General features: G+C 41.6%; 2 protein-coding genes across 4 annotated transcripts in view; one reads left to right on the forward strand and one right to left on the reverse strand.

The window, feature by feature from the left end:
- pkd1a (polycystic kidney disease 1a) overlaps nt 1–12620 on the forward strand; it is a 182441-nt gene extending 169821 nt beyond the window's left edge. Inside the window, 5 exon segments of the mRNA XM_036557614.1 lie at nt 389–563; nt 2325–2612; nt 4315–4449; nt 8038–8361; nt 8740–12620. Coding sequence (XP_036413507.1) covers nt 389–563; nt 2325–2612; nt 4315–4449; nt 8038–8361; nt 8740–9909 — 2092 coding nt within the window. The 3' untranslated portion in view covers nt 9910–12620.
- A 2742-nt stretch (nt 12621–15362) lies between these two features.
- Nucleotides 15363–26062, reverse strand: part of tsc2 (TSC complex subunit 2) — a 76782-nt gene continuing 66082 nt past the window's right edge. For all 3 annotated transcript variants that reach the window (XM_036557675.1, XM_036557673.1, XM_036557672.1), the window contains 8 exons: nt 25917–25995; nt 25723–25809; nt 23814–24006; nt 22996–23135; nt 22231–22309; nt 20209–20300; nt 17848–17946; nt 15363–17342 (listed from right to left, as the gene is read on the reverse strand). In XM_036557675.1, the coding sequence (XP_036413568.1) occupies nt 17172–17342; nt 17848–17946; nt 20209–20300; nt 22231–22309; nt 22996–23135; nt 23814–24006; nt 25723–25809; nt 25917–25995 (940 nt within the window). In that variant the 3' untranslated portion in view covers nt 15363–17171. The remainder of the gene's footprint in view (nt 17343–17847; nt 17947–20208; nt 20301–22230; nt 22310–22995; nt 23136–23813; nt 24007–25722; nt 25810–25916; nt 25996–26062) is intronic.

Genomic DNA, 26062 nt, shown 5'->3' on the forward strand with positions numbered 1-26062 from the left:
TATGAAAGGAGAGAGAGGAAAAGGAGAAAAGAAGAGAGACAGAAAGAGGTAAAAGAGAGCCCTGGAGGTTTGAGACTCTGTTACAGAGGTGACTGTGGTTCACTGTGTGCAGATAATAACACGACCACTATCAGGAAAGCTGCTCTCATACTGAGATACAGTTCACAGTTTCTTCTGTACTTCAGGGCATGAAGTGTAAAGAGCTTTTAGAGGGATGTTCCTCAGAATTAAAGCGCATATGAGAACACAACACTGAGGCTGTATGATGCTTTAGATACTGCTTACAGCTTTAGAGTGTGATCAGTAATATTTACAACGATGCGCTGGGTGCATTCTGAAAGCAGACGGAATGAACGGGTCCCACTTCCCTCTGACTCTGTGTTTACAGGACGAGGGCGCTGTTTGTGGAGTTTTCTCTCTATAACACAAACATAGACCTGCTGGCTGTCTTCTCTTTACTGCTGGAGTTCCCCGTCTCTGAGCGCGCTCAGTCCAGCCTGGACCTGAAAACCTGCAGCCTGCACATGCTCCGCCACGGCCTGGATCTCGCACTGTTTCTCACGGTAACTCACACAGTTATAACCTCTCACTGTTTCTCATGGTAACTGAGTTATAACCTCTCACTGTTTCTCATGGTAACTGAGTTATAACCTCTCACTGTTTCTCATGGTAACTCAGTTATAACCTCTCACTGTTTCTCACGATAACTTAGACAGTTAGAACCTCTCACTGTTTCTCACGATAACTTAGACAGTTAGAACCTCTCACTGTTTCTCACGATAACTCAGACAGTTAGAACCTCTCACTGTTTCTCACGATAACTCAGACAGTTAGAACCTCTCACTGTTTCTCATGGTAACTCAGTTATAACCTCTCACTGTTTCTCATGGTAACTCAGTTATAACCTCTCACTGTTTCTCACGATAACTTACAGTTAGAACCTCTCACTGTTTCTCACGGTCACTCAGACAGTTAGAACCTCTCACTGTTTCTCACGATAACTCAGACAGTTAGAACCTCTCACTGTTTCTCACGGTAACTCAGACAGTTAGAACCTCTCACTGTTTCTCATGGTAACTCAGACAGTTAGAACCTCTCACTGTTTCTCACGGTCACTCAGACAGTTAGAACCTCTCACTGTTTCTCATGGTAACTCAGACAGTTAGAACCTCTCACTGTTTCTCACGGTCACTCAGACAGCTAGAACCTCTCACTGTTTCTCACAATGACTCAGTTATAACCTTCAGACGGTAACTCTTAATTTCTCAAACAGTTTCAAACTTGCTGTCTTGGTCTTTCAGTCAGTTATAAAATTTCTCACTGTTTCTCAAGGCCACTCTCAATCTCAGACAGTTACTACAGTAAGTCTCAATCAAGGCATTGTCATTTGTATTTACATACTTGCACTGAGCATTTCTGGCCTAAGAAATCTAGAATTATGATTGTCACTTTGCAATACTATTTCAGTGGACGTACATGACTATTTACATAGTTACATACACATACTGTTTACATCAACAGGTTCAAGTCTGAACTTCTGACCTTTTCTGTTCATTTTGTTGTCAAAATATTGACAGAACGGTGACAAGCCCCCAACAATAAATGTGCATTTTATTTAAATCATCACAAAATATCTCCTCGTCTACTTACAAACAGAAATGTGGTATGGATTGAATGTTCAGTCTGCTCTTACCACACTTTTTTTCATTTAGCTACGACTTCTCAAGGTTAGGTCTCTTCCTCTCAGGCAATCACAGACAAACCCTAGTTTTCAGAAGTTGTGCTAAATATTGGATGTGCTGTATTCAAAAATACAGGGGGTTCTGAGGGGGTCTGGGATCCCCTGAATGTCTCAGAATCAAAATTCTGGGAGGTCCCTGAAGATGTCCTTATTATGAAGTTCTGCTGTCTGTTAGGGAGAAATAGACGCACAAATACAAATTCAGGAAAAAGTAATTTTTTATCCTGCTGAAGAACTTTACAACATGCTGTAACATATGTGTAAATCTGAAAACCTGCCGGTTTTGCCAAGAAACTGCTGAAACAGTGAACTCTCACTCATTTCTCAAACTGAAGACAAAAGAGGAGATGTGTAAGATCTCAGTGTGTGGAAGACCACAACTAGAAGAGCATTTCCAAAAGAATTGTTAGCTCAAACATTTTGTTGCCACTGAAGCTAACATCAGTGCTGCCATGGCAAGTGAGTTAGCAGCCAGCCAACACCAGAGTAGAAGGTGGTATTTCATACGCTGACTGTGTCGTCCATAAAAACAAACAAATGAAGCTTGGAAATGATTTCTTTCTCTCTGTTTTCTCCCTCTTAGCTCCTCCTGATGATCTTGACTGTTTATTTCTTGGTGCGTGAGGGCGTGGCCGTGAGGCGGCAGGGGTGGAGCTATTTCCTGCGTGTGTGGAACATGGCAGGTGTGTGTATTCTGCTGCTGGCGACTGCAGTCTCCGCCCTCCACATCAGTCGCTCCGCCCTCGCTGCCCGCCTCTGGGCCTCATTCCTACAGCAACGCGATTCCTTCACAGACTTTTTCCCGCTGGCCCAGCAGAGCCAGGTCCTGACCCAGCTGAACGCAACTCTGCTCTTTCTGCTGGTGCTGAAGGTGAGAAGCACCAGCTACACATTACGGGCGAGCATTTGAACTGTTTTAGGAACATCTGTAACATTAAATAAAAATGAAATCATGGAGGATGTTTAGCATAAGGGGTCATTTATACCTGATGGTACGGTTGATTTTGTTACGTATCTCACTACAGGTCACATACAGAACGATAACTCGCACTTTGCACTGTACAAATTTGTCATCTTTTTTTTGTAATAGTTCCATTCATAGCTCTGCCTAGAGCTCAACATGGTATACATCACACATCTGAAGATAATTTGTAATTTATTGCATTTTTTAAACTCCTGTATAACTATGTGTGTTGATAACTACTTAGCGAAGTACCCATATCTGAATATATCTGAACTGCATATCTGAATAAACGTTTACGAAAATGAACACTAAGATGAGCTGGAATATCCATATACTCAAATGACTAGTTCTGTTGACTCTTTCCTAAGAGCTTTTTAACAGTTTGTTTTCAGGGGCAAAGCATAACTACTAGACCTTCAGTTCGGGCCATAAATGTCAAACCTCAATCAAAAACGAGGAAAAAATCCTCTATGATACTCTATGATACATTATTATCCAGTGTGGGATTCTTGTCATGTTTTATTTGAAGGTTGTAACAGACATTAACATTTGCCTTGTATGTAGCAATTTTACAGTGACTCTTTCAGTAAAGAGGCCTGTCTTAGAGCTGCTGCTGATGACTAATACAAGGCAGTGGCTTATATTCAATCAATCAGTTAACCTTTATTTAACCTTGGAGAACACTGAGGGTGACCCTCATTTACAGTGTTGCCGAGTTGATACAGGAAAAAGGGATTGATAATGTGTAAGAACATATCAAATAATACAAGTAAATTCAATAATAAAAATGACTCAAATCAGAAGAGTATAAAAAACAATGAAACATTAATAATATAAATACAGAAAAACAGTAGAAAATACAAAACAATAGTTAAAGCGTAACTAAAATGTAAAAGTTAATAAAATCAAAAGATAAATAAATCAAAGGGAGGAAAAGATCAAAAAAGGAAACTAAAATGAATTAAAATGACTGAAATAATAATAAAATAATGATAAATAAAACAAGAATAAGAATATGAATAATAAAAAATAAATAAATGGAAAAAAATAAGAAACTAAATTTAAAAAAAGACAATATATTGAAAATCAAGTCAAACAGTTGCAGGCAGAGTGGAGGTGGTTAGAAAGTAGAAGTTTAAAATGACTGATTCACACTCGATAGAATTTCCAGACCTTGACATGTTTTTCTCCCGACATTGGCCCCACCTACTGTAAACCAAAACATGAAAAAGTCCTGACCAGTGAGGGAGCTTGGCTGTATCTGCCTAGATACCAGGGAGATAAAATTCCTGATTGTATAGTTTTACGCTGAGATTTTTAATCCTTTTATTTCCAACCAAAACTTAAAAATGAAACGAGTATCACTACAGTATTTAGTGTTTAAATACAACAGACACAGTGAGTATATTAAATAGAAATGAACTGCTAATATGTTAACGAGAATGACTCTGTATCTGCATTTACTCATAATTATGACACCAGCAGAACTAAACCTGAATCTGAGTTCAACTTTTTGTTATTTTTCTTTCTTTTTCCTTTTCTCCTACTCTTATTCCCACTTCTTCTCTTGCTCCTTTTGGCTCCATCCTTCTTCTCTCTCTCTCTTTAGGCGTCTCATCAGCTGCGGTTTCTGCGGGAGTGGGCAGTGTTTGGCCGGACATTGAGGAGGTCAGTGTGGGAGCTGCTCAGTGCTGCATTGGCTCTGCTAGTTCTGCTGCTGGCCTACTCGCACACGGGACACCTGGTAAGCACATGTGCTCTCAGAGCTGGAGGCTCTATTTGCTCTTAGCTTGTAAACTACACTGCATTAGACTAGTCTTCCTTCTCACTTTCACAATGTCCATTATGACCTTTGAGAACAAATCTCAGGGTCAGGCCATAACAGAAAATGAGAGTGGGCTCGCTCCCCAGACCTGCTGCCAGACCAAACATCGGACACCATTTAAATTAGCAAACTGCAGGTTTATTTAGACTTTGGAATTTTGCAAACGGCTAAACTGAATGGAAGTAATGGCTTTGGGGACGAGCATCTGCTAAAATAATAAACAAACACATCGAACGATTGCAAATCTAACTAAACTAAAATCAAAAGAAACAAAAAATACATATAGCTCTACTCTAACTCCCTCCTTTAAAACAGAAGGTGACCAAAACTAAATTTCACCCGTCCCCTACTTTTCCAGTGTTCACTAGAGTTTCACAAACTTTCAAACTTCACACACAAAGTGAAGCTAAGAGAGGTGTGAAGAGTGCCAGGTTGGCCTGAACAGGTGTTCTTCCAGGGGCGGCACAGTGGCGCAGTGGGTAGCGCTGTCACCTCACAGCAAGAATGGCCTGGGTTCGATTCCCGGCCGGGCGGCCAGGGTCGTTTCTGCGTGGGTTTCCTCCCACAGTCCAAAAACATGCAGTCAGGCCAATTGGACGTGCTAAATTGCCCCTAGAGGTGTGTGTGTTTGAATGTGTATGTCTGTCTGTCTGGCCTGCGATGGACTGGCAACCTGTCCAGGGTGTATCCTGCCTTCCGCCCAGTGACAGCTGGGATAGGCTCCAGCACCCCACCATGACCCAGAAGGATAAGCGGTTTAGACGATGGATGGATGGAAGGTGTTCTTTGTTCTTCCAGGTCGTGTCAAAGGGGAAAGAGCCCTGAATGTCTCCCAAGATGGTGGTTCAGCGACCTCTTATACTGCCAGGCGCCCCCGAGTGGCCAGTCATGTACTGTCACATAATACAACAACGGAAAAAACACAAAATGTCGTCAAACAGATACAAAAAAGGGCGCTTACGACCCGGGGTGGTAACAGAAACCAAACTAGAGTAGAATCTGATTTGAGAACATTCAAACAGTCAGCCCTATGAGCCAAAGGTCAACAACCGCATGAAGGAAGGTTCTCAGTGCCCTGTATTTTATATGTACTTGAATACCTTAATACTGTATTTTGTCTCTTATAGACTTGTATGTAAGTGTACTGACAACCAGTTGAGTTATAGATGTTCCCCCACCAGCATTATAGGTGAAGATTCAGGGCTCTTATGGATGCACAAATGCTTAATGCAGAGGCCCCTTAATTATGGTCTGTTTTTTTAAAGATAAATATTTACAAAAATACATGTTTAAAGAAAATACAAAAGCGGTGACAGATTTTTATGCAGAAGCCTCAACAACTAAATGTAACAAAAATTTTCAGACGATTTGATTTCAGTTTTTCAAAGAAATCTGCAGGGATGTTTTTCCACACCTCCAAAGTTCAGTCTTAGAAATTGGTTTGCATTTTGTGTTTCTCATGATTAAGTAATGCAAAACACATTCAGTGATTTTGAGATCTGGACCTTAGGGGTTTTTATTCCTCCCTCTCAAAGATGGAAGCTTTAAGTGCTGCTTATCTGATGGGAAGAGTTTTGGTGGTCTGCAGGGTCTTGCAGGTTGGTCTTATCCTCCTTATGCAAGTGGATTATATATTATATCTAATCTCCTTAGAAATAAAAATAAAAAAAAAGACTTATTTAATGATGTGACTGAAAATGAAATAAATAAAGATTGGTTTCTGACTTATATGAAAGACTTTTCTCCACGGCATCACATGCTCAGCTTTAGCAGGGGTGCCAACAACTATTGACGCAAGTTTAACAAAAGCTCAGAGTGCAGTGATCTAACTAGCGTCACTTCCTGCAGGTTTGAATTCAGTCTCTATTGAAAAGTTAGAGACTGTGTTAGAAACCTTGGCCCAGTCTGTTATACAACACCAACTTCACAGTGAAAGAATGGAATGAAAGTTCAAAGTCCAAAGTCGAGTTAAAGTACAGTTTTTTGTTATGTTCATTCCGCATATGCACAACAGAATTGACGTAGTGTTTGCCTGGTTTGCAGTGTTACATGAGACATGGACTGCAATTACACAACTCAAAGGGTAATTCAAATAAAAAAAGTGCTATACTGCGCATTCTAACACAAACACTGAACATTACAGAGTGCAAACACATTGAATATTACATACATATTACAACATAACACAAATACCCCACTGAATGACAAGTTACATAAATGAAGGTTAAAGGAGCACTATACGATTCTGGAGAACGACTGTTCATATTTGAACTCAACAGCAAAACAGACACAACCCTCCCTTCAGTGCTCCTTCAGAAGCTCCGCCCCCCACATTTGTGGATGCACATTGCCAAAGCCAACACGCCTTTTTAGATATTTGTGGCCATAAAACCCTTCGCAAACCTTGTACACACAAATACAATGATATACTATTAGAGTTAACAACCACACAGCAAGTAATGTAGCTAAAGTTAGCTAGGCTGTGGGTTAGCAAACTGTGGCTACAGTTGCGGCTGTGAAGCCAACCAGCTGCTATCATGAACATTCGCAAACAGGACAAAACAATACTGACCTATTGATTCAGTGATACAGCAAAAATGAGTTAATGTTACCCTCCTATCCAGCAGGAGCGACCTCCTCATCTATTTTCATGCATTTCAACTCTCAATGAAGCTTTTTGTTCAAATTTCTCTCATTCCACCTTAAAAGGTGCAGCAGCTAGACTACATTCCAGCACCTTAGCTTTTTGTTCAAATTTTCCCATTCCACCTTAAAAGGTGCAGCAGCTAGACTACATTCCAGTGCCCCAGCTTCTTGTTCAAATTTTCCCATTCCACCTTAAAAGGTGCAGCAGCTAGACTACATTCCAGCACCGCGGCTTCTTGTTCAAAATTTCCCGTTCCACCTTAAATTGTGCATGCTCGCTGTATGTGCGGTCACTGTCTGTGGAGGGCAAAACAAAATGTAAGGGGGGGCCGACGTTTCCACAGGGTGGGACTAACGTGCATGTGTGGCCGTCCCAGCTATGAAAACAAAAATCAGAGAAGCTCAGATTACACACACACAGAGGGGGCGTGACTTCATTCTCTGCTCAGAACGCCATTACACCACTGTGACTTTACAAAGAAAATAGTTGTTTGCCGCTATATTAATGTGTAAAACGTTGAATATATCACCCTTAAAGTGACAGTTTTAGGGAGATAAGTAGATCATTCTGAATCACAAGTTGAGATGGTGTAGAAATTGTCCGATTGTCTCTCTGACTCGTTGAAGGGCCTGATGGATGTGAATTACTACTCTGCAGCTTGCATCATCTCAAAGGGAACAGGTCTAATTAAGTAGTCAAGGTCAAGCCATTACCTCAAGTGCCTTACGGCCACTCTTCCGCAGTCTCTTTGTGTCTTTCATCTTTTTAGTCTGTGCTGTTTGTCATTCTGTTTAGAACACCTAATTAACCATTTGGAAAGAAGTATTCATATTGAAAAAACTTACTTTCCCTCTCTCTAGCTTTTCCACTCCATCCTAGAAGGCTATGGAACAGTTAGCTCCGCCTGCTTGTCATTGCTGGGCTCTGGAAGCCGTGGACTCTTGTCATGGAGACCAGGCGAAGACTCCTCCTCCTCCTGCTCCGCTACCTGTTTCGTGTTTCACATCAGCTTTGCAGTGCTGCGTCTTGTCTTGCTGTGGCTGGTGACCTCAGTATTGCTAAGGAATTATCACAGGGTGAGGGCGGAGCTGTACCAGCCAGCGGTGGACCTGCAGGATTATGAGATGGTGGAGCTGTTCCTACGACGCCTCAAGATGTGGATGGGCCTCAGTCGCACTAAAGAGGTGTGTATATGGTTCGCACAATTGCTTGCTTCATATCACTACTACCTTTTCTTTACATGACCTCAGTTCAAATTCAGGACCCTGAAGGTGGAAAATTTCTTATGACAGGAATAAGGCTACACAATATTATGACCACCAAAAACAGGTGGAAGAAGGGGATGGAAGAGTTGATTAGAATGCACTTTGGATAAATTCTTCCCCTCACTTATCTGATTATTTTTATCTACTTGAATCTGAAAGTTTTCCCATTACATCCATCTAGTTTACTACTCAAAAGCCCTAACCATTGTAGTGCCTGAACAGAAACAGAGACAGAGTCGTTTAGTATTCAACATCAACTGATACTAACCATTTGGTGTTTTGCCCCTACCTCCACAGTTCCGACACAAGGTGCGCTTCGAGGGAATGGAGCTTCCGCCATCCCGCTCCTCATCTACCAGCGATTGTAAGTCCTTGTGCCTGCCTCCTCTGGACACCCCCGAGGCTCCCCCAACCCCTGACAGTGTGGACTGCGGTTCTGAGGCTTCCTGGCGCCCAGCGTCCAGCAGCCCCTGCAGCCTGGTTGAGGCTCCCGGGCTTGGGTTGGGTCTCAGTTTAGGCCTGGGGGTGGTGGTAGGAGGTCAGACCTGGAGAGAACGGGCAGAAACCGAGGCAACCCTTCGAAGGGTCCTGCCAGCCTTTGATGCTTTGCTGCTGCAGCTGGACAGGGTTACCCAAGCGACGGAAGAACTGTACCGCACCGAGTGCCGGCTAGAGAAAGTCCAAAGGAAGAGCCGGGGGCGCACCAGTGGAAGTCTGGACTCTGCAGGACAGAGGAAACACAGCAGGGGACACAAGGGGTCCCAGACAAAAGGGCACAGGCACTCCCACAAAGAAAGGAGCAAAAGCCCCCACAAAGCTGAAAGGAGAACCTCTGACAAGGTTTGCAGAAATGACAAAAGTTCTCACAAAACTGATAAGGCCCTCCGCAAGGGAGATACTTTGGCATCAGGTCCTCAACAAGACTTGCTGCCAAAGGATGCAAGTCCCCAAAGGATTGATATGGGTCCTAATAAAGCACAAGCAAGTTCTGACATGGATGCACATGCCAGTAAGACTGAAAAAAATTCTTACAAGGATCACAAGCTGGATTTAGGTCCCCTCAAGGTAGAAGAAAGTGCCATCAAGGCAGAAGCAAGTGTAGGCACGGCAGAATCAACAGCCCACAAGACTGCCAAAAGTCCTCATAAGTCGGTCTTGAACATCATAAAAGATTCAGAAACTGCTGGCTGTGCCAGCAAAACGATGCCCCCTCCAACACCAATACCCACTCCAAATAGTGCCCCTTCTTCTACCCCAGGCTCAGCTATTGCAACCCCAGTCCCAATCCCTCGTGCCCTTGAATGGTTCCCACTTAGCAATCGTGAGGAACTTCCCTCCAGCCTCTTCCATCATCCAGCACACACCACCACTATGCCCACACGCAAACGCAAGCACAAACCCCCACCACTGAAAAACAAGGTCCATCCTAACACAGACAGGCCTATCTCAGGACACCCCAAACCTTGAGGACCCAAGGATTCCATTTGCTGGTACATTGGAAAGAAGATCATGTAAGATTGAAATCAGGTGATTAAGACAATAAAAATAGCAACTATTGGTGGCGTAGCTGAGGGTTCGCTCTCATCTGTTGTTGAAAGGGAGGATACTGGTGACAGCAGGTTTTGTTACCAGCTCCTTATGGAAAACTGAAAATGTTGGAACTACTTTCTTTACCACAGTGTACATGATTTAAAAAATATCCCAGTCAATCCCAGAGCAGTTGCGATTTGGCTTGTAAGACTGGGATATATAATCTCATAGTACTACACAGTTAGCAAAGAGGTGCTGGTCACCCTTTCGATTTTACCCGCAACAAATTCTGCTAGCCTCAGATCCCTCCCCTTAAGTCCTTCCCTTTGAATGACCTCAGTCCAGCCCTTTGACCCTGGCGGTCAAATGGGTTAAAACCGACAAGAGCACAACTTGTGCTGTCGTTGCATCAAAATGAACTCACAGAAGTGGCAGGAAGTGACATCATGAGACTGTAGTGCAAGTCTGTTATATAGTGAAGATGTCTTACAGTATTTGAGTTGTGTCGAGTTATGTATTATGTGAGCAATGTTTTGTGATGTTTTGATTAATATTTTTTTGATGTATCAAAGAAGGAAGCTATTGCAAGGTAATGGGCGTAAGTTTGGCCCATCAGTGCGGTCTATTCAGAAGCTGAAATATCATGCGCACACACACACACACACACACACAAACATATATATATATAAAATATATATATATACACACATAGACTAACATATCAGCATTAAGCAAATAGATCTATGCTTGCAGGTACTTATGCATAATGCATGCTTCTTATCGTACAGGTACACACATGCAATTTCTACACACAAATATGTCTGTAAAGGCTATCAGGGTGCTAAAATATCAGCAAGCCTTCACTGTTCAAAACTGCCCTTTTATTGACCCATCCATGCACTGCCAACAAGTCAGTCCTTGCTTTGCAACTGTTGCTAGGTTGGACACACTTTACACAACGGCCAAATACTATTCCGCCTAATGAGAAACTGTAGTGAATGTTGCTGAGACTCCAGTTTAAAATGCTAGAGTACTGAGCTGAACCGTGTTGAGGCTAACAAAGCAAGATAGGTCAGAAACAACAACGAAAAGTCACACTTTATTTTGATGGTCACCCACAGATTATCTGCAGGTGCGCAAAGTGTTAACAGTCTAGTGAAACTCAGTTCATAGTCAGCAGTTTTAGGGTGTTTTTACACTAGAGCTGTTTTCTGGTCCGCTTGGTCCGTGAGTTCACGTTCGGTCAAGTGTGAAAGCTGTTTTTGAGCCTGGGAGTGGTCCAGAGAACCAATGGCTGGTCCTCCTGAAATTGGGGGTCCGGGGGTCACTTCCAGTTCACTTCCGAACTCTTGTGCGACCCGCTGCGCATGTGGAAGCTATCCACTCCTGGCGCCGCATGTGGGGTTACATGATTGGTTGATTTTGTAACTGGTTCAGTTTAATGTGTTTGGTTTCATTATGGTGGGAAAGGATTGTTGTAAACAAAAGCGCTGAAGTTCACCGCTTGAATGTTTGTACACAAACAAATAGTAAAAAGCAGCGAATGGATGAAGCGATTGCCGACCATTGTGGAGAGAGTTGCAGAGAAGTGACGTAAGGAGTTGTGCAGTCGATCCACGGTTTGAATAAAACTCGTGTGTGAAAGCAAACCAGCAATAAAGAGCCCCTCCTCCAAACAAGGCCAAAATCGGTCCTGGTATTCCGGACAAGTGTGAAAACGTCCTTAATGTTAGTGTCAGGTTTAAATGTTAATGTTAAAGTCAAGTTTAGGATTTAGGTTTTGTGTTGAAGTTTAAGTTTTGGTTTAGAGCTGAAAGTTAGGTTTGAGTTCAGGGTAGATTTAAGAGAGTCTGTTACATCCACCTTAAAGTTCAGTTACTTTTACATTTACATTTACAGCATTTAGCAGACGCTCTTAGCCAGAGCGACTTAAAAAAGTGTTTTGTTGTCCACTCAGAGAAAGTATCTTTGCTAGTTACAAATAGGTTAGAAAGAAAGTTAGTCCTGAGCTCAGATACTGCTAGAGAACAGAAAGTCCATGTTGATACAGAGAGAAAAGGAGCCTTATTAAACAGCGCAATACATTTCAGTGAGTACTAAATTAGTGCTCACTTAAGTGCTGTAAAAAGAGACGTGCCTTCAATCTGTGTTTGAAGACCGTGAGAGACTCTGTTCGGCCAGGCATTGGGAGTTCGTTCCACCACCTGGGTGCCACGACAGAGAAAAGTCTTGAAGGATGGCGGGTCGAGCTGAGCTGTACTTGAAGCTCGAAGGGCTCGAGGTACAGTTCGAGTTTTGACCATTGCCATTATGTGGGGGAGGGGCTGGTGCGTTTTTGGCTTTATAGGAATCGGGGTTTTAAATCTGATGTGTGCAGCTACAGGGAGCCAGTGAAGGGAGCGCAGCAGTGGGGTGACGTGGCTGAACTTAGGAAGATTGAAGAGGAGTTGTGCTGCTGCATTCTGGATGAGTTGCAGAGGCTTGATGGTCCACATAGGAAGACCAGCCAAGAGCGAGTTGCAGTAGTCAAGCCTTGAGATGATGAGACTGAACTAACTAAAAGGTGGTTGGTGTAGTGTAGTGGGTAACACCTCTGCCTTCTGCGCTGTAGACTGAGGTTCAATCCCTGCCTGGGTAAACACCCTACACTATACCAGTAAGAGTCCTTGGGCAAGACTCCCAACACTACCTTCACCTACCTGTGTAAAATGATCAAACTGTAAGTTGCTCTGGATACGAGCGTCTGCTAAATTCCGTAAATGTAAATGAACGAGCACCTGGGTGGCCTCTTGTATTTATGTAGTTGAATGTAAGTTAAAGTGAGCTGACCATCTCCAAAGCCTCTACAGTGGACCCTCAAAGTAGTGTTACCTGCTGAATTTGCCACCATGACAACGTTAGCTTGATTAAATAACTACAGCCGATCTGTCCCAACAGTGTGACCTCACGTACATAGACACTCTAAATGGAGGTGTTTGGACTAAACTGAGTTTTAGTAACAGGTTTTATGCTAACGTTCTTTAAAGGTTCTCAAGCCTAGCAACAGTTGCTACAAAACAATGCATTTGTGGGCGGAGCATGGACAGAGTGCTGAACTCCTTCATTTAAAGTCCATTCCAGCGTTGTAGAGGTGTAGGAAATGTAAAGGACTCGAGTCAGAGTGAAAGCGAAAGAGCTGAGGGTGAGAAAGTTGAAGAAGTGAGCAAGAGTTAGACATAGAAGAAAGGCAGGGAAGAAAGACCTGGGTTAGAGAAGAAGGTCTAGAATGAAAACCGAGAGGACGACGGAGGAAAAGAAAGGGAAAAATGAAGTGGTAACCGATGAAAGAAGGGTTAATCTCATAAAAGGACCAATCTCACTTTCCTCTGTTCACGTCACGAGTCGTTACTATCAGGAACACATTATAATGCATTATTAATTGTAATAATTGTTACTTTCAAAATGTTTTTAAATCTTATTTAAAGAAGCACTTTGTAGTGATGTATGTAAGTGATTGCTTAAGAGAGTGAATGTGAGTTGTTTGTTTTTTTTTCAAAAAGTAAGTAAAATAAGCTTGGTACGAAAATCAAATGAGATCGCTTCCAGAACATTACTCTCTGTATAGGTCTGCCAAAGCTTGCTCTTCATTTAAGCATCCAGAGATTTATTTTAACTAAAAGAAGAAGTGTGTTTCTTTTATACGTAGCACTTTATTTCAGTGTTAAGCTTTTACGCTATGCCATATTTAAGACGTCGCGTGTAACGTCGATTGTTTCTCCCGTTCCCTTGCTAGAACATCTATGTAGAACTATTCACTTTGAGTATTTTACATCAGGAAACAGATCTAACTAGCATTTATTTGTCGTTGTAAGTTGTTTATGCAATGTTTCCTGGAAAGTACTAATAATGACCCATAAACTTGTTTACCATGGTGATGCTCAGGGACCCTTGAAAGAACCCAAACCAGGATGATTTTGTAATTTTTTTTAACGTTTCTATGTTCGTTTGTCTCCTACAGGACACGTGAAGGTCTCGTAATGCAAAAAGTACTAAAAATCTTTTTAGATGGCTTTTACCAAAGCAGCAAAGAGCAAAACAGAGCAATGAAGTTCAGACCTTCCTCATTTAACGGCAACAGAATGATGTTTTCCGTCCAGTCCAGTCGTCTTCGAGTCTTTAAGCAGCGTCTGTTTGTACATATTGATGTGCCCTGATGTAAATACTGCTTAATGTACCTCTTTTCTCCACGTTTGCTCTAAAATAATCTGCACTGACCACACTGTTTTATTTTCACTCAGACTTCACAACATAAACTGCAGTATTTTCAGAACAACCTCATGTCGCTAAAGGAGTTTATCTTTGGTTTCAGTTGCGTTGAAACGTGTTTTAACAGTTCGTCATCGAACACGAATGAAGTTTGCTAGCTTGTTTCGCTAACATGCTAATAGTAAGTGTATGTCTTCGAGGTTGTGTGTTGGGTAAACTGAGATTTGTTGTAAAAAAAATAAATTCACAAGTGCCAAAGCTGATTTGCATGCTGAGAAATATTTTTGCATTAAATGAAGGTAATTTTGTTCATTGCAGCCATTGTGGCGACGTCTTTCTGTGCTTTATTTTATCGTGCCGCTGTATTTTATGTCTGTAGCACTTCGCCTAAAATGCTTTTGCACTTGACAAAGTCAAATAAAAAGTTTGACAGCTAAGATCTTCTGTTTGTATTTTAATTGTTTGTTTGAATAAATGCTTTAAAACATTACAGGGGCTTCATTTGTTGTTCATTTTAAGATGTAAACAGTCATTCAGAGTGGTTTGGTGTGAAACGCTCTGTTCTAGAGAGACTTAGCGAGTCAGAATGGTTCACAGTGGTGGTGATGGGAACCAGACGTCTGAAGAGTTTAATGCCTCTTAAAGCTCCATCACAGAAAGTTATTACAGGACATGGTTATAAATCCACTGCCTGATGTCTGAGACTCTGTTTTACAGTAGTTGTGAGGTTTTGGCACCTGCAGTACAATTTGGACAGCAAAGTAGCTGCCAAAGTGTTTTTTTCTTCATATTTCTTTCTATTTTACCATCATCATTACATATAAAAACTCAGAAGGCTTGTGTGGGTTCACTGGTGGTGTTAGACAGTAAAATGGCTGTATTTGTGTTGTAGACATTGTGACGTCTGGTTTCATATCAGCACCACTGTGAAGCAATCTGAGTTTTTCTAGAATGGAGCATTTCGCATCAAACCACTCTGTCTGACTTCACATCTCAATGACTGGATTATGTATTAAGAAAAAAATATATATATATATATATATAGGTGGAATTCACCTTTAAGCAAACCATTTTTAATATTTAAATAAGACCAACTCATTAAATACCAATAAAATAAAGTGAAATAAATAAAATTACGAACCAAATTCTCGCCATTGCATCATTTTATTCAAACACAGACAAGCAAAAACATCTTGGTTTACAAAGGATTTAGTGTTTATTCGTTCTTTCAGCCATTTGAACAGAATCAATGGATTCACAAAAACTCTCACACACCTTTGCTGATGGATGGGCAAATAATACAGTAAATATTTGGATAATGGGTTTAATATTAGGTTTAGAGACTTGGCTTTTTTCAGATGAGGTCAAGTACAGTTTTGTGTTGTCCACTCTTAAGTGTTCACCTTCAGTACCGCCATCTCTGCTATATTTCCTCTCCGCTGAAATCCTTTAATCCACTGAATGAGTCTTAAAATAAGCTTCATTTACACCCAGAAAACTGGATGAAATCTTATCAATTCTGCTTCTAACAGAAATCAATTGATCGCTCAATCGATCGTCACTGAGGCTCATGACTGGGACACCTGGTTACTAAAGCTGATTCTGATGCCTGTTACGATCCACTGATTTCCACAACTAATCTTATATTTTTAATGTATCGTCGGAAGAAAACCTTGTATCTCCATTTTTGTCGTTTTTCACTTTTTGACAATTTGGAAAATGCCTGTTCCTCTTTACACTGTACGTAAATTTCATGATGAATGGACTAAAAGAAACGGCCCAAAATTACTTGGGAAAACGTCTGGTTCCATTGACTTACATTAAAAGTAAAGCAGGTTTTTCCTTCTCCTGTAAAGTTACCGTTTTGGAGATAAGAGGTTTTGTTCTGACAACAGCGAAGTGTTATATTTAAACATTTGCTTATGCTGCATTGGCACTAGTGCACTCTGTGTGTGTGTTTGGGGGGGGGTTAGTTGTGCAAATACACACTTTCATTCGTACATCAGCACACAAACAAAAACTCATAAAAGCTAAAAGCCATCTCACCGATCAGCAGAGCAGCGCATCAATCAGTTAAGCTAACACTACCAAGAAAAGCGTGCGCGTCTGAAGAAGGAAATACTGTGAACTAAACAGACACTAAGGTTCCGTTCCAATACCTTAACGTGCCCCGACACCCCACTCGAAAGTGCACTGACACAAGAGGCCACTGAGCTAGGTTAGTAACGCAGAACGTTTTTGAGAAGTTTGAATGTGACACACAAAATATGTGAATAACTGCTTTATTGAGGCTTTAGAAACGCGGTGCATCACCGTTTTTGTTAGCTGCGTAGCTAACCAGCAAGCTAGCAGGGTAAACTGAGCTGTATCGGTGGGCGTGTCTAAGAGATGGAGTAGCAAATCAAATGTTTAACAAACTTCAACTCAGCTCAGAGAAAGGGCCCTTAAATGGCGTCAGGGATCCCCCAGATGGGAAATGAGGCCAGGTGCACGAGGGCGTCAGAACCGGTACTGAAACGGAGGTGTTAAGGTGCTCCAGGTAAACGTAGTGAAGTCCTTTTGGCAAACGTGAGAAAGCAGAAGAGAGTAAGAACCACAGTGTAAGAGTGTTTGTGTGAATTCATTCAGGTGTGTTAGCAAGAGTGCTACATGAGAAGCGATACGAGAGGTCAGAGCAATTTTATAGATTTTAGAGGGTTAAAAATAAGTTATTCTGTTTTAAAACACTTTGAAATCGATCAGGTTGAGGCAGAGGTGCTTAAAACAGCCTTTCAGAAATGGATTAATCTGCTTCAAATAAGCAGGCAATGTGTACAATTCATGGCTGAATTTATTGATAATAATAATAATAATAATAATAATAGATTGAAATTTGGCCCTTCCATTCATCGGATGACTGAGGAAGGAAGGTCAGGGGGTTGGTTTGAGAGAAAAGGCTCAAAAGAAGAATCTTTTCAAACGAAATCGGTGAAATCGTCCACTGTAGACACTAGCCGCTTCCTTTGGCCGGAGTCAGTTGTAGAGGCGGGGCCTGATGGCTGGTGGGTGGCTTTGTTTTGCATTGGGCCGTGGCTCTGCGTGAGGGAGATACCAGGCGTTGGGCGAGACTGGATCTCCTCTTGAGCCTGGAATGTAGAGGGGAAAAATACGTAATATTCAAGAAATGGTTTAGCAGTACAGGACCTTTGTCCAGTTTCCCTCCCTCACAGCAAAAGTAGTCAATCAGTGTCTAAATCAGGGGCCCAATCCTGGTCCTGGAGATCTACCACCCTGAGGGGTTCAGATCCAACACACCTGGCTCTAATGCTCAGATGGCCTTCGACACCTGGATCAGGGGTGTTTGATTAGGGCTGGATCTAAACTGTGCAGGGTGGTGGATCTCCAGGACCAGGATTGGGCAACCCTGATTTAAAACACTAAAGATGTTCAAAAGAACCGTGACAGAAACCACATCAATCTATATGAGACCATTCAACAAGTCAACAAGCTTGAGGCAGGAAAGTGCTGACCTAGGCATTACGGGATTTTAGCTTCCATTACTAGTTAAGCTGCATTAGCCTCGTCGCTCCAGCACAAAACTACAGAAGCGAACTTCAGACAGTGAATTGATGGCAGTCTCAGCTGTCCTACCCGAGTTCTGATCCTCTTGATGTGCCGGAGTCGTGCCAGCCACTTGGAAGCGTAGGCGTCTGACGGATTTGCCCTGTATTGATGGACCAACGACGCCATCTTGGGACAAGAAGAAAACAAAGACCTTTAAAACTCTGAACAGAAATATTACAGCAGTGTTGAACTTTAATGTACCTAAACATTACAATAGTTCACCATACGGTCACTGTAACACTCAGACTGTAGTTTAATTTACTTTATCATTATCAAGTGCTGTGAAGTCCTTTTCGTCTCCTGCTGACCATGTGGACAGTGTTTGTCCAGATTATCCTGTCTTCTGTTTGGGTCTTCAGGCTTCTGAATGGCCGGTTCATGATTCCTCTGATCGAGTCCATCGATCTTGTAGCTGGTCGTCCTCTTCCTCATTTAACTCTTCCAAGGATAACGCTCTTTTCCAATGAACTGGTTCTTCTCAGAATGTCCAAAATACGATTAAGATGTTTTAAACACTGTGTCCACTCACTGTCCACTCTGTTAGACACTCCTACCTTGTCGGTCCACCTCGTAGATGTAAAGTCAGAGACGATAGCTCATCTGCTGCTGCACAGTCTGTGTTGGTCATCCTGTAGTCCTTCATCAGTGGTCACAGGACGCTGCCCACAGGACGCTGTTGGCTGGATATTTTTGGTTGGTGGACTATTCTCAGTCCAGCAGCGACACTGAGGTGTTTAAAAACTCCAGCAGCACTGCTGTGTCTGATCCACTCAGACCAGCGCAACACACACTAACACACTACCACCACGTCAGTGTTACTGCAGTGCTGAGAATGATCCACCACCCAAATAGTACCTGCTCTGTGAGGGTCCATGGGGGTCCTGACCACTGAAGAACAGGGTAAAAGGGGGCTAACAAAGTATGCAGAGAAACAGATGGACTACAGTCTGTAACTGTAGAACTACAAAGTGCACCTATATAGTAAGTGGAGCTGATAAAATGGTCAAGGAACAAGGAGGTGGTCTTAAAGTAGCCGGTCAGTGTTTTTATCCTAAGCTTTTAAAGTGCTCTCTACACAGATCCACTCTGGAACGATTTAAATTCACGCCAGTTTCTTTTTTCTTTAACCCAATTTCTGAGCCAAACAAACTGCAGCAATCAGATGCCAGCAGCTTCATCCAAAAGCACTTGTTCAGCAAAACAACTTCAGGAGAGCAGCTACAGAGGTCTGATTAGAGTCTGTACAGGAACGCAGACCGGCAGAGCAGCTCGCTGAGAGTCTCAGAGAAAACACAACGTCTGTGTAAGTGTAGAGGTCACTGTAGAGTCCAGGTAAGGCTGAAAAAGGCCATCTCGCACTGGACGCACTGAAACCACTGTTTTTACTGAACGTACACATGCAGAGGCCAACATTCCTGCACTGTTCAGTCTCTCTGCTCTCCAGCACATCACTCAGCGTTTCACCATCACTGCATTCGATCAAAGACAAAACCGATCCACAAGAAGCCGAAGCAGATCAAACGTGCACCAAACAAGGCCATTCATCTAAAATCTTAAAGATAAACAGGAAATGATGACGCACGCTGGCGCTGCAAGATGCATCCAGTGTGTGGTGGCCAGAAACACTCAGTGCAGCTATGCAAACACAAATAACACCCAGCCTGGGCACAAAAGACCAACAGCATGTCTGCAAATTCAGCACAAGTTCTTTCGTTACTGTGGCGGTTAAAACACTCAGTACTGAAGGGGGCGATAGAGGACCAATCAAAGAGTCTGTAAATGGGATGTACTGTTATTCCAACAACCACAGCATCTAAACACGCTGACAGTTGTTACTGCCGAGGGTGCAGGTTTAGGGGGCAATTACTTATTCACATGGGTAATAAGTTTTAAATAAATCTTTATCTTCAATAAATGAAAGGATCATTTAAAAGCTGCGTTTTGTGTTTACTTGTGTTGTCTATCTTATTTTAAAATTAGTTGAATGATCTGAAACATTTAAGTGGAACAAAATAGCAGCAGCAGAAGGAATCAGGCGAGGGGCAAATACTTTTTCACAGCACTGAAGTTTGCTGGAAACAGACTGTAGGGAGGAACAGACGAGCCATTAACAGCAGCAATTTTCTATATAAATAAACACTAAAATGATCACAGTCATAATAGAACTTCATGTGTAGAAAGCGATGGACAGAACTGGACAGTCCATTCTTCAGGAAATGGAGATGTTCTGGTCTGAGAGTGAAGCGCAGGGGCTGATATGGTTTCACTGTTTCACCGCACAATCATTTGCTGCACAGATGGAACCCTGAATGATTGTTAGTGGCAGCGCCAGTGCAGAAAATCTGTCTGTGTGTCAGAGAGAGAGAAATGAAAGCAGGATAAACTCACGTTAGCGTGAAGGGCCATCTGTCTGACCAGCAGTGGAAGGTTCTGGTCAGAGACGATTTTGGCCACTGTAGTGTCCACTAACCCCTCCAGGTCTGAGTGACAAGAGCATGAAGGATAAAGATCACTGAAAGTGATAAATCTCACGCACACGCACACATATACACACACACACACACACATACACACACTCACACACACTCACATTCACACACATACACACACATACACACACATACACACACATACACACATATACACACACACACACACACATACACACACACACACACACACACACACACACACACACACACACACACATACACACACACACACACACACACACACACACACATACACACACATACACACACATATACACACACACACCTGGACAGGGACACATACTTGTATTACTATATTATATTAAACTACATTAATCAGTTATTAATCTTAAGCAACTGTTATAGATCAATTAGTATCTACTATGACTTTTATAGTAAATACTACACATTATTTAACAATGTAAAATATTCAGTAACTACTACAAGTATATACAAGTATTAAATCAACAAGTACTATAGGTATTAAATCACTAAGCATGTTGAAATAAGAAGCTACTATAAATTATTTTGTAAATTCTAATAGCAAAATCGCTGCTGTCGGAACAAAACCTCGTATCTCCATTTTTGTCATTTTTCAGATTTTGACAAAAGCCTGTTGACCTTTAGGTTGTGTGCAAATTTCAGGATGAATGGACCAAAAGAAACGACCCAAAATGACTTGGAAAAAACTCTGGTTCCACTGACTTACATTAAAAGTATTTTTTTTTTCCATTCACTCATTATTAACTCTTAACTACAGCTTATAAGCTAACCGTAGGAGTAATCCCAAGCATAACTTGACCAGGATCACAAAAACAAAATGTTCTGGCAATTTTATTTTCTCGAACAAAAAGCACATTTTTTTTAAAGTTTCTTTTTGTCGAACTGACGCTCAGCAAACTGTCCTCGAGTTTGCTCATTGCTGCTTGCGAGTGCAGACTGTGTCTTCAGTTAATCGACTGTGGTTCAAGGAGTGAATGCAAAGCTGAATAAGGGAGAAAGAAAGTAGGTAATTCTGGCTGGAGTTCGGGGTGAGTTCTCTGGGGAGAGTGCAAAAACTCATTTTGGAGACTGATGGGGAATATATTAGGGAATGTATTAGCTATTTAAGAGAAGGCACAAACATAGTTCTGCACCAGTTATTTCATAAGACTGTTTCTCAAAGAACATCTGGTCCTCACCAAAACAGGAGGACAGGTGTTCAGGCACTGAGACAGATCTCTCTCTGTATAAACAGACGTGATTCACACAGCAGCCACGTTTACATGCAGCCTGATAATCCATTATAATCTGACTAATAGCTCAGTCGGAATAGACCACGTCCATGTAAACACCTCAATCAGAATAGTTTAGTCCGATTGAGACCATTCAGAATACAATTTTTATCAGACTAAACGAGGTGGGTAATCCTGTAAATGATCTGTTAAATAGAAGAATAATATCTGTGTAAACGCCTGTATCTGATTACATTCCCTATCAGAAAGTTTAAGTCTGTTCTGATCATGTTCGTCACGTCATAGTGAAAGTTTATAACGTTCAACATGGCGGAGTAGAAACTGGTCTGCAGAGGAGACGAAGTTTATGCTCTGATCTTTAAAAGACGGCGGTGGGACGGACGTCCAGCTTATGTGTCTCAGAACACGACGTCTTCCTCTCGGCCTTCTTTAATAAGGACATGTGAAGGATGTTTTCCTGAGTCTGACATCATTTTAAAGTAATTAAAAACACAAGCGCTGCTCACTGCTGCTCATCTCACTCTGACTGGACTCACATGATGCTCGTTGTCATTGCAACGTCTACACTTAGTGGTTCTCTACTCATGCGCTTAAGTTCAGATCAGATTACTTGTAGTGAGCATGTAAACGGAGATTTTCGATCAGATTGTTGAGTATGGTAGTGTGTACTGTGATGTAATCACCTCGGCGACACTGCAGCGTGACCAGGTTGCTCTCGTAGTCCAGGGGCTTAATCAGCACCTCCACAAAGTTAAACTGGCCCTGGACAAACATAAACACAAACATCTTCATAAACACAGGGTAAGTGTTGTGTGTGTGTGTGTGTGTGTGTATATATATGTGTGTATGTGTGTGCTCTGTGTGTGTGCGTCTTAGGACTGTGTGATGTAATGATGCTTATCAAATTCAAACTTTCAATTATGATAATGCATGTTGGGAGGTTGTTTCTCCTAAAATGACTGCACCATTCTAATCTTCAGGCCTTGCAGAAGACGCTTGAACTTTGAACAGTTGTTACTTCAGTACACTAGGTGGTGCTGTGCGCCTTTTACTCTCTAGACTAGGAAGAAGTCCAGCCGTTCACTCACAACACAAACCAGCACGACAGTTAACGGAGTTAGCTAGTGTCAGCTATTCTCAGTGTCGAAACTGAAGAGAGCACGAATAACTCCAAAATTCAACAAGAAGACAAAACTACAACCAAAAACAAACCATGTCTTCTGCAGTTTGTCTTTAGAATCCAATATATTCAGACTTGAAAGGCCTAAAACTAGATTTTACACTGTAAAGAGATCTGAGTCTGTAAGTTTCTCTACAATGAACCATTTCACACCAAACCACTCTGAATGACTGGAACGAATGACTGAATTATGCAGAATTTTGAAAAATCCCTGGTAGAAAGCAGATGATTGTGAGCAGAATAAGAAGCGTGGGAGTGTTTGTCTCACCTTTATAGTACCGAGCTTGTATTCCTCTCCTGAGTCGTTGTAAACCACCACCACAAAGTCATTCCCGATGTGTCGTTTCTTATTACAGCAGCTTTTATCACTCTCTCTGTTGGGCATCAGCGTGGCTATGTGGAAAATAGCTGAAAGGGAGAAAAGCCACAAAAAAACACTGCATAATAAAGCCTTCAAGGGAAATGCAGTTCTTATACAGGCACATACAAGCTCATTTTCACCCTGTCATACATAGAAACGCTGAAGAAAAATGAGATGACAAACTAACGGCACCTTATTTCCTTCCCAGGTACGCATTCAAAACACATGCACACGTTTTTACTACTGTTTTTGTGAGGACTTCCACATTCTCATGTATTACGGTAGCTGAGTAATGCTACAACTGCACCTAGACCAAACTTTATAATGATATAATCAACAAACATGATATTTTACCTGGAAAAGGCTGCACTAATTATTTCTAGATATCACCCAGGCCCGATGCACTGTACCTATAAACTTTATACACCTACTGTACTTAGAATTTCACACACCTACAGCACTGTCCAAAAGTTCTAGTAACCTGAGAATCCTGCATCCTGGAGTTCAGAGAGAGGTGAGGAACCAAACCTGTTATTCCAACCTGTGTTTCTATTTATTCTAATGATAAACAGTGTTTTTACTGGAAACGCGCTCACTACCCAAATAAACTATTAGCTCAGGCACCTAAGACTTTACACACACCTGCAAATCTGAATTTAGTCCCCATTATGTAGCTCTAAGTTCAGATATTTCTCTCCAGACACGCACTCACACGTCCCGCTTACCCTGCATGATGTCATCATGCCAGCAGTAGGTGAACTCTCCGTCATCAGCGTATCTCCCGTGGTCCAGCCCCCCCAGAAAGATCTGGTCAGGGTCGCAATCCTTCAGGTGGATCAGTTTACCCAGACCGGTCAGGAACCGAGCGTAACGGTTCGAGCCGTACTCGTTGGACAGAATCGCTACCTCGTTATTCGCCTTTACAAGAAAAAAAAAAAAGCCATTCATTTTACACTTCATATTTCTTATGTAATTAACATATATACTGTCAGTGTCAGAAACAAAAACCTTGTATCTTTAACATGTTAACTATACAGGACAGGGAGTAATCAAACATTCAATTACACAATTTATAATATTAGTTAAAGTAATTTTGGACCATTTCTGTCCATCATGAAATTTTAACAAAATTTTAACACAAAATATTTACTTTGTATAAAACTTGCATTCGTATTTGTCCTTTGGATCTGCTTTCATAATCAAAAATTAGTATTTCACATACATTTATATTTACTAATATTTTACTTACAATCATATTTTGGCTTTGTATTTACTTGCACTTGTATTTGTCTTCTGTATTTCACTTACATTCCACTTCTGTACTCTTACATTCACTTTTGCATTTATACCTTGTATTTCATATTTGTTCCCTGTTTGTAATTATGCTTTGCATTTCTTTTTTGCATATCCGCTTCACATTTTACTTATATTCATATTTACACTTTGTATTTTCATTTATATTCATTTCACTTTTTTTTTAAACAGACTTTATGTTGTTAGAACTCACACAAGATAAGGCAAAAAGAGGGCGCAACGCTATTTTGAGAGCTACAAAAAGCTCTCGAAATCTCTGACCTCCCCCGTTATCACGTGATACAAAGCTAAACTGGACCGAACCGGTTTGTGCTTTAACGCATGCCCAAGAAATACAGCAAAACAGACACACTAACAAAGAACATGAGGTTGAAACGCAGAAACCACAGCCAGAGCTGCAGAAACATTTTACTACAAACCGGCCGCTGATTTGAAATTGTAAAGAGAATGATTATTTACTCTGAACAACCTGCTCCTCTGTCTTTAAGGTCTTTTTACCCCTTTTCTCTCTCCTAGCTCTCTCATTGGCTGTTGCCTGAAATCACTCATTCAGTTTCATTGCTGACCACCTCACACTACAGGACACTTGAATGTTTCAAGTCATAAAAATCAAACTGATAATATCGGAGGGCCTCAGATCACATCGATCAGAAGGCTGAAGATTGACTCGTTTCTCACACTGCCAAATCATTCAAGCTGGAAAAATCACTTCAGACTTAGACAATTTGTTGGAAGGGGCAAATCAGGGTTAAAGTTGGGCTTAGAGTCATATAGTGTAGGCCCAGTTTACCCTTTACTGGCCTTTACAACAATGGGCCTTATTTACCAACCATTTTTTAGAAGAAATTTCTTCTTAAAACCCACTTAGACAGTTTTCAAAGATTTTGACATTTGCCAGTGCTTTCTTATTTGGGATTTGTTCTTAGGTAAGAACGGAATCTACACACACACTCAAGAGCACGAAGGTGAGAACAGTTCTGCGGTTTAAGAAAATCTCATGAATCTGACGTTGACTTTTTCTTAGGACCTTTCCCGAGAACAAATTTAAGAAAAAACTTAGGATATTGGTGAATGAGGCCCACTGTGCTTCAGGCTTTCGGAAAACTAGCAAGCATGGTGTTCAGTTGATCAGTCAGTCATCATAATTACACCATCACATATATTTGCAGGTCATTTTACATCGGTCCCTAAAATAGCCAGAAACAAATGCATATATGTTTAATTGCCAACTTCAGGTTGAAAAGTGGTAATCCACACTATAGCTGTATATACAGCATTTGAATAATGTCATGTGATTAGAGCTGAGGTTTACAGTCTTACCTGTCCAGGTCCCACAAAGACCACCCCTATTTTATGCGTGTCGTATGGCGGCATCTGATCCAGCACTTTAACAGCTCGATCGATCAGCTGTAGGGAAAATCATCCATTAATACTACAGAAAGCTACTGAGGGGTACATATCAGGCGGAATCATGTGAAAGTGTCGGGTTCATGATGGACGGACTGCGAGCTCACCTCAGATTTGGGCAGTAGGAGGGGCTTGTTGGCCTCGTTGCCGAAGAAGGGCGAATGGTAAAGCTGCAGAAACACAAAACTGGAGACAGAAAGGAGAGGGAAGTTAATTCATCTTAGCTTAAATAACAAACAGAGACATGTGGCAC

Source organism: Colossoma macropomum, unplaced genomic scaffold (genome assembly GCF_904425465.1).
Source record: "Colossoma macropomum unplaced genomic scaffold, Colossoma_macropomum, whole genome shotgun sequence".
In the NCBI taxonomy this organism is placed as follows: Eukaryota; Metazoa; Chordata; class Actinopteri; order Characiformes; family Serrasalmidae; genus Colossoma; species Colossoma macropomum.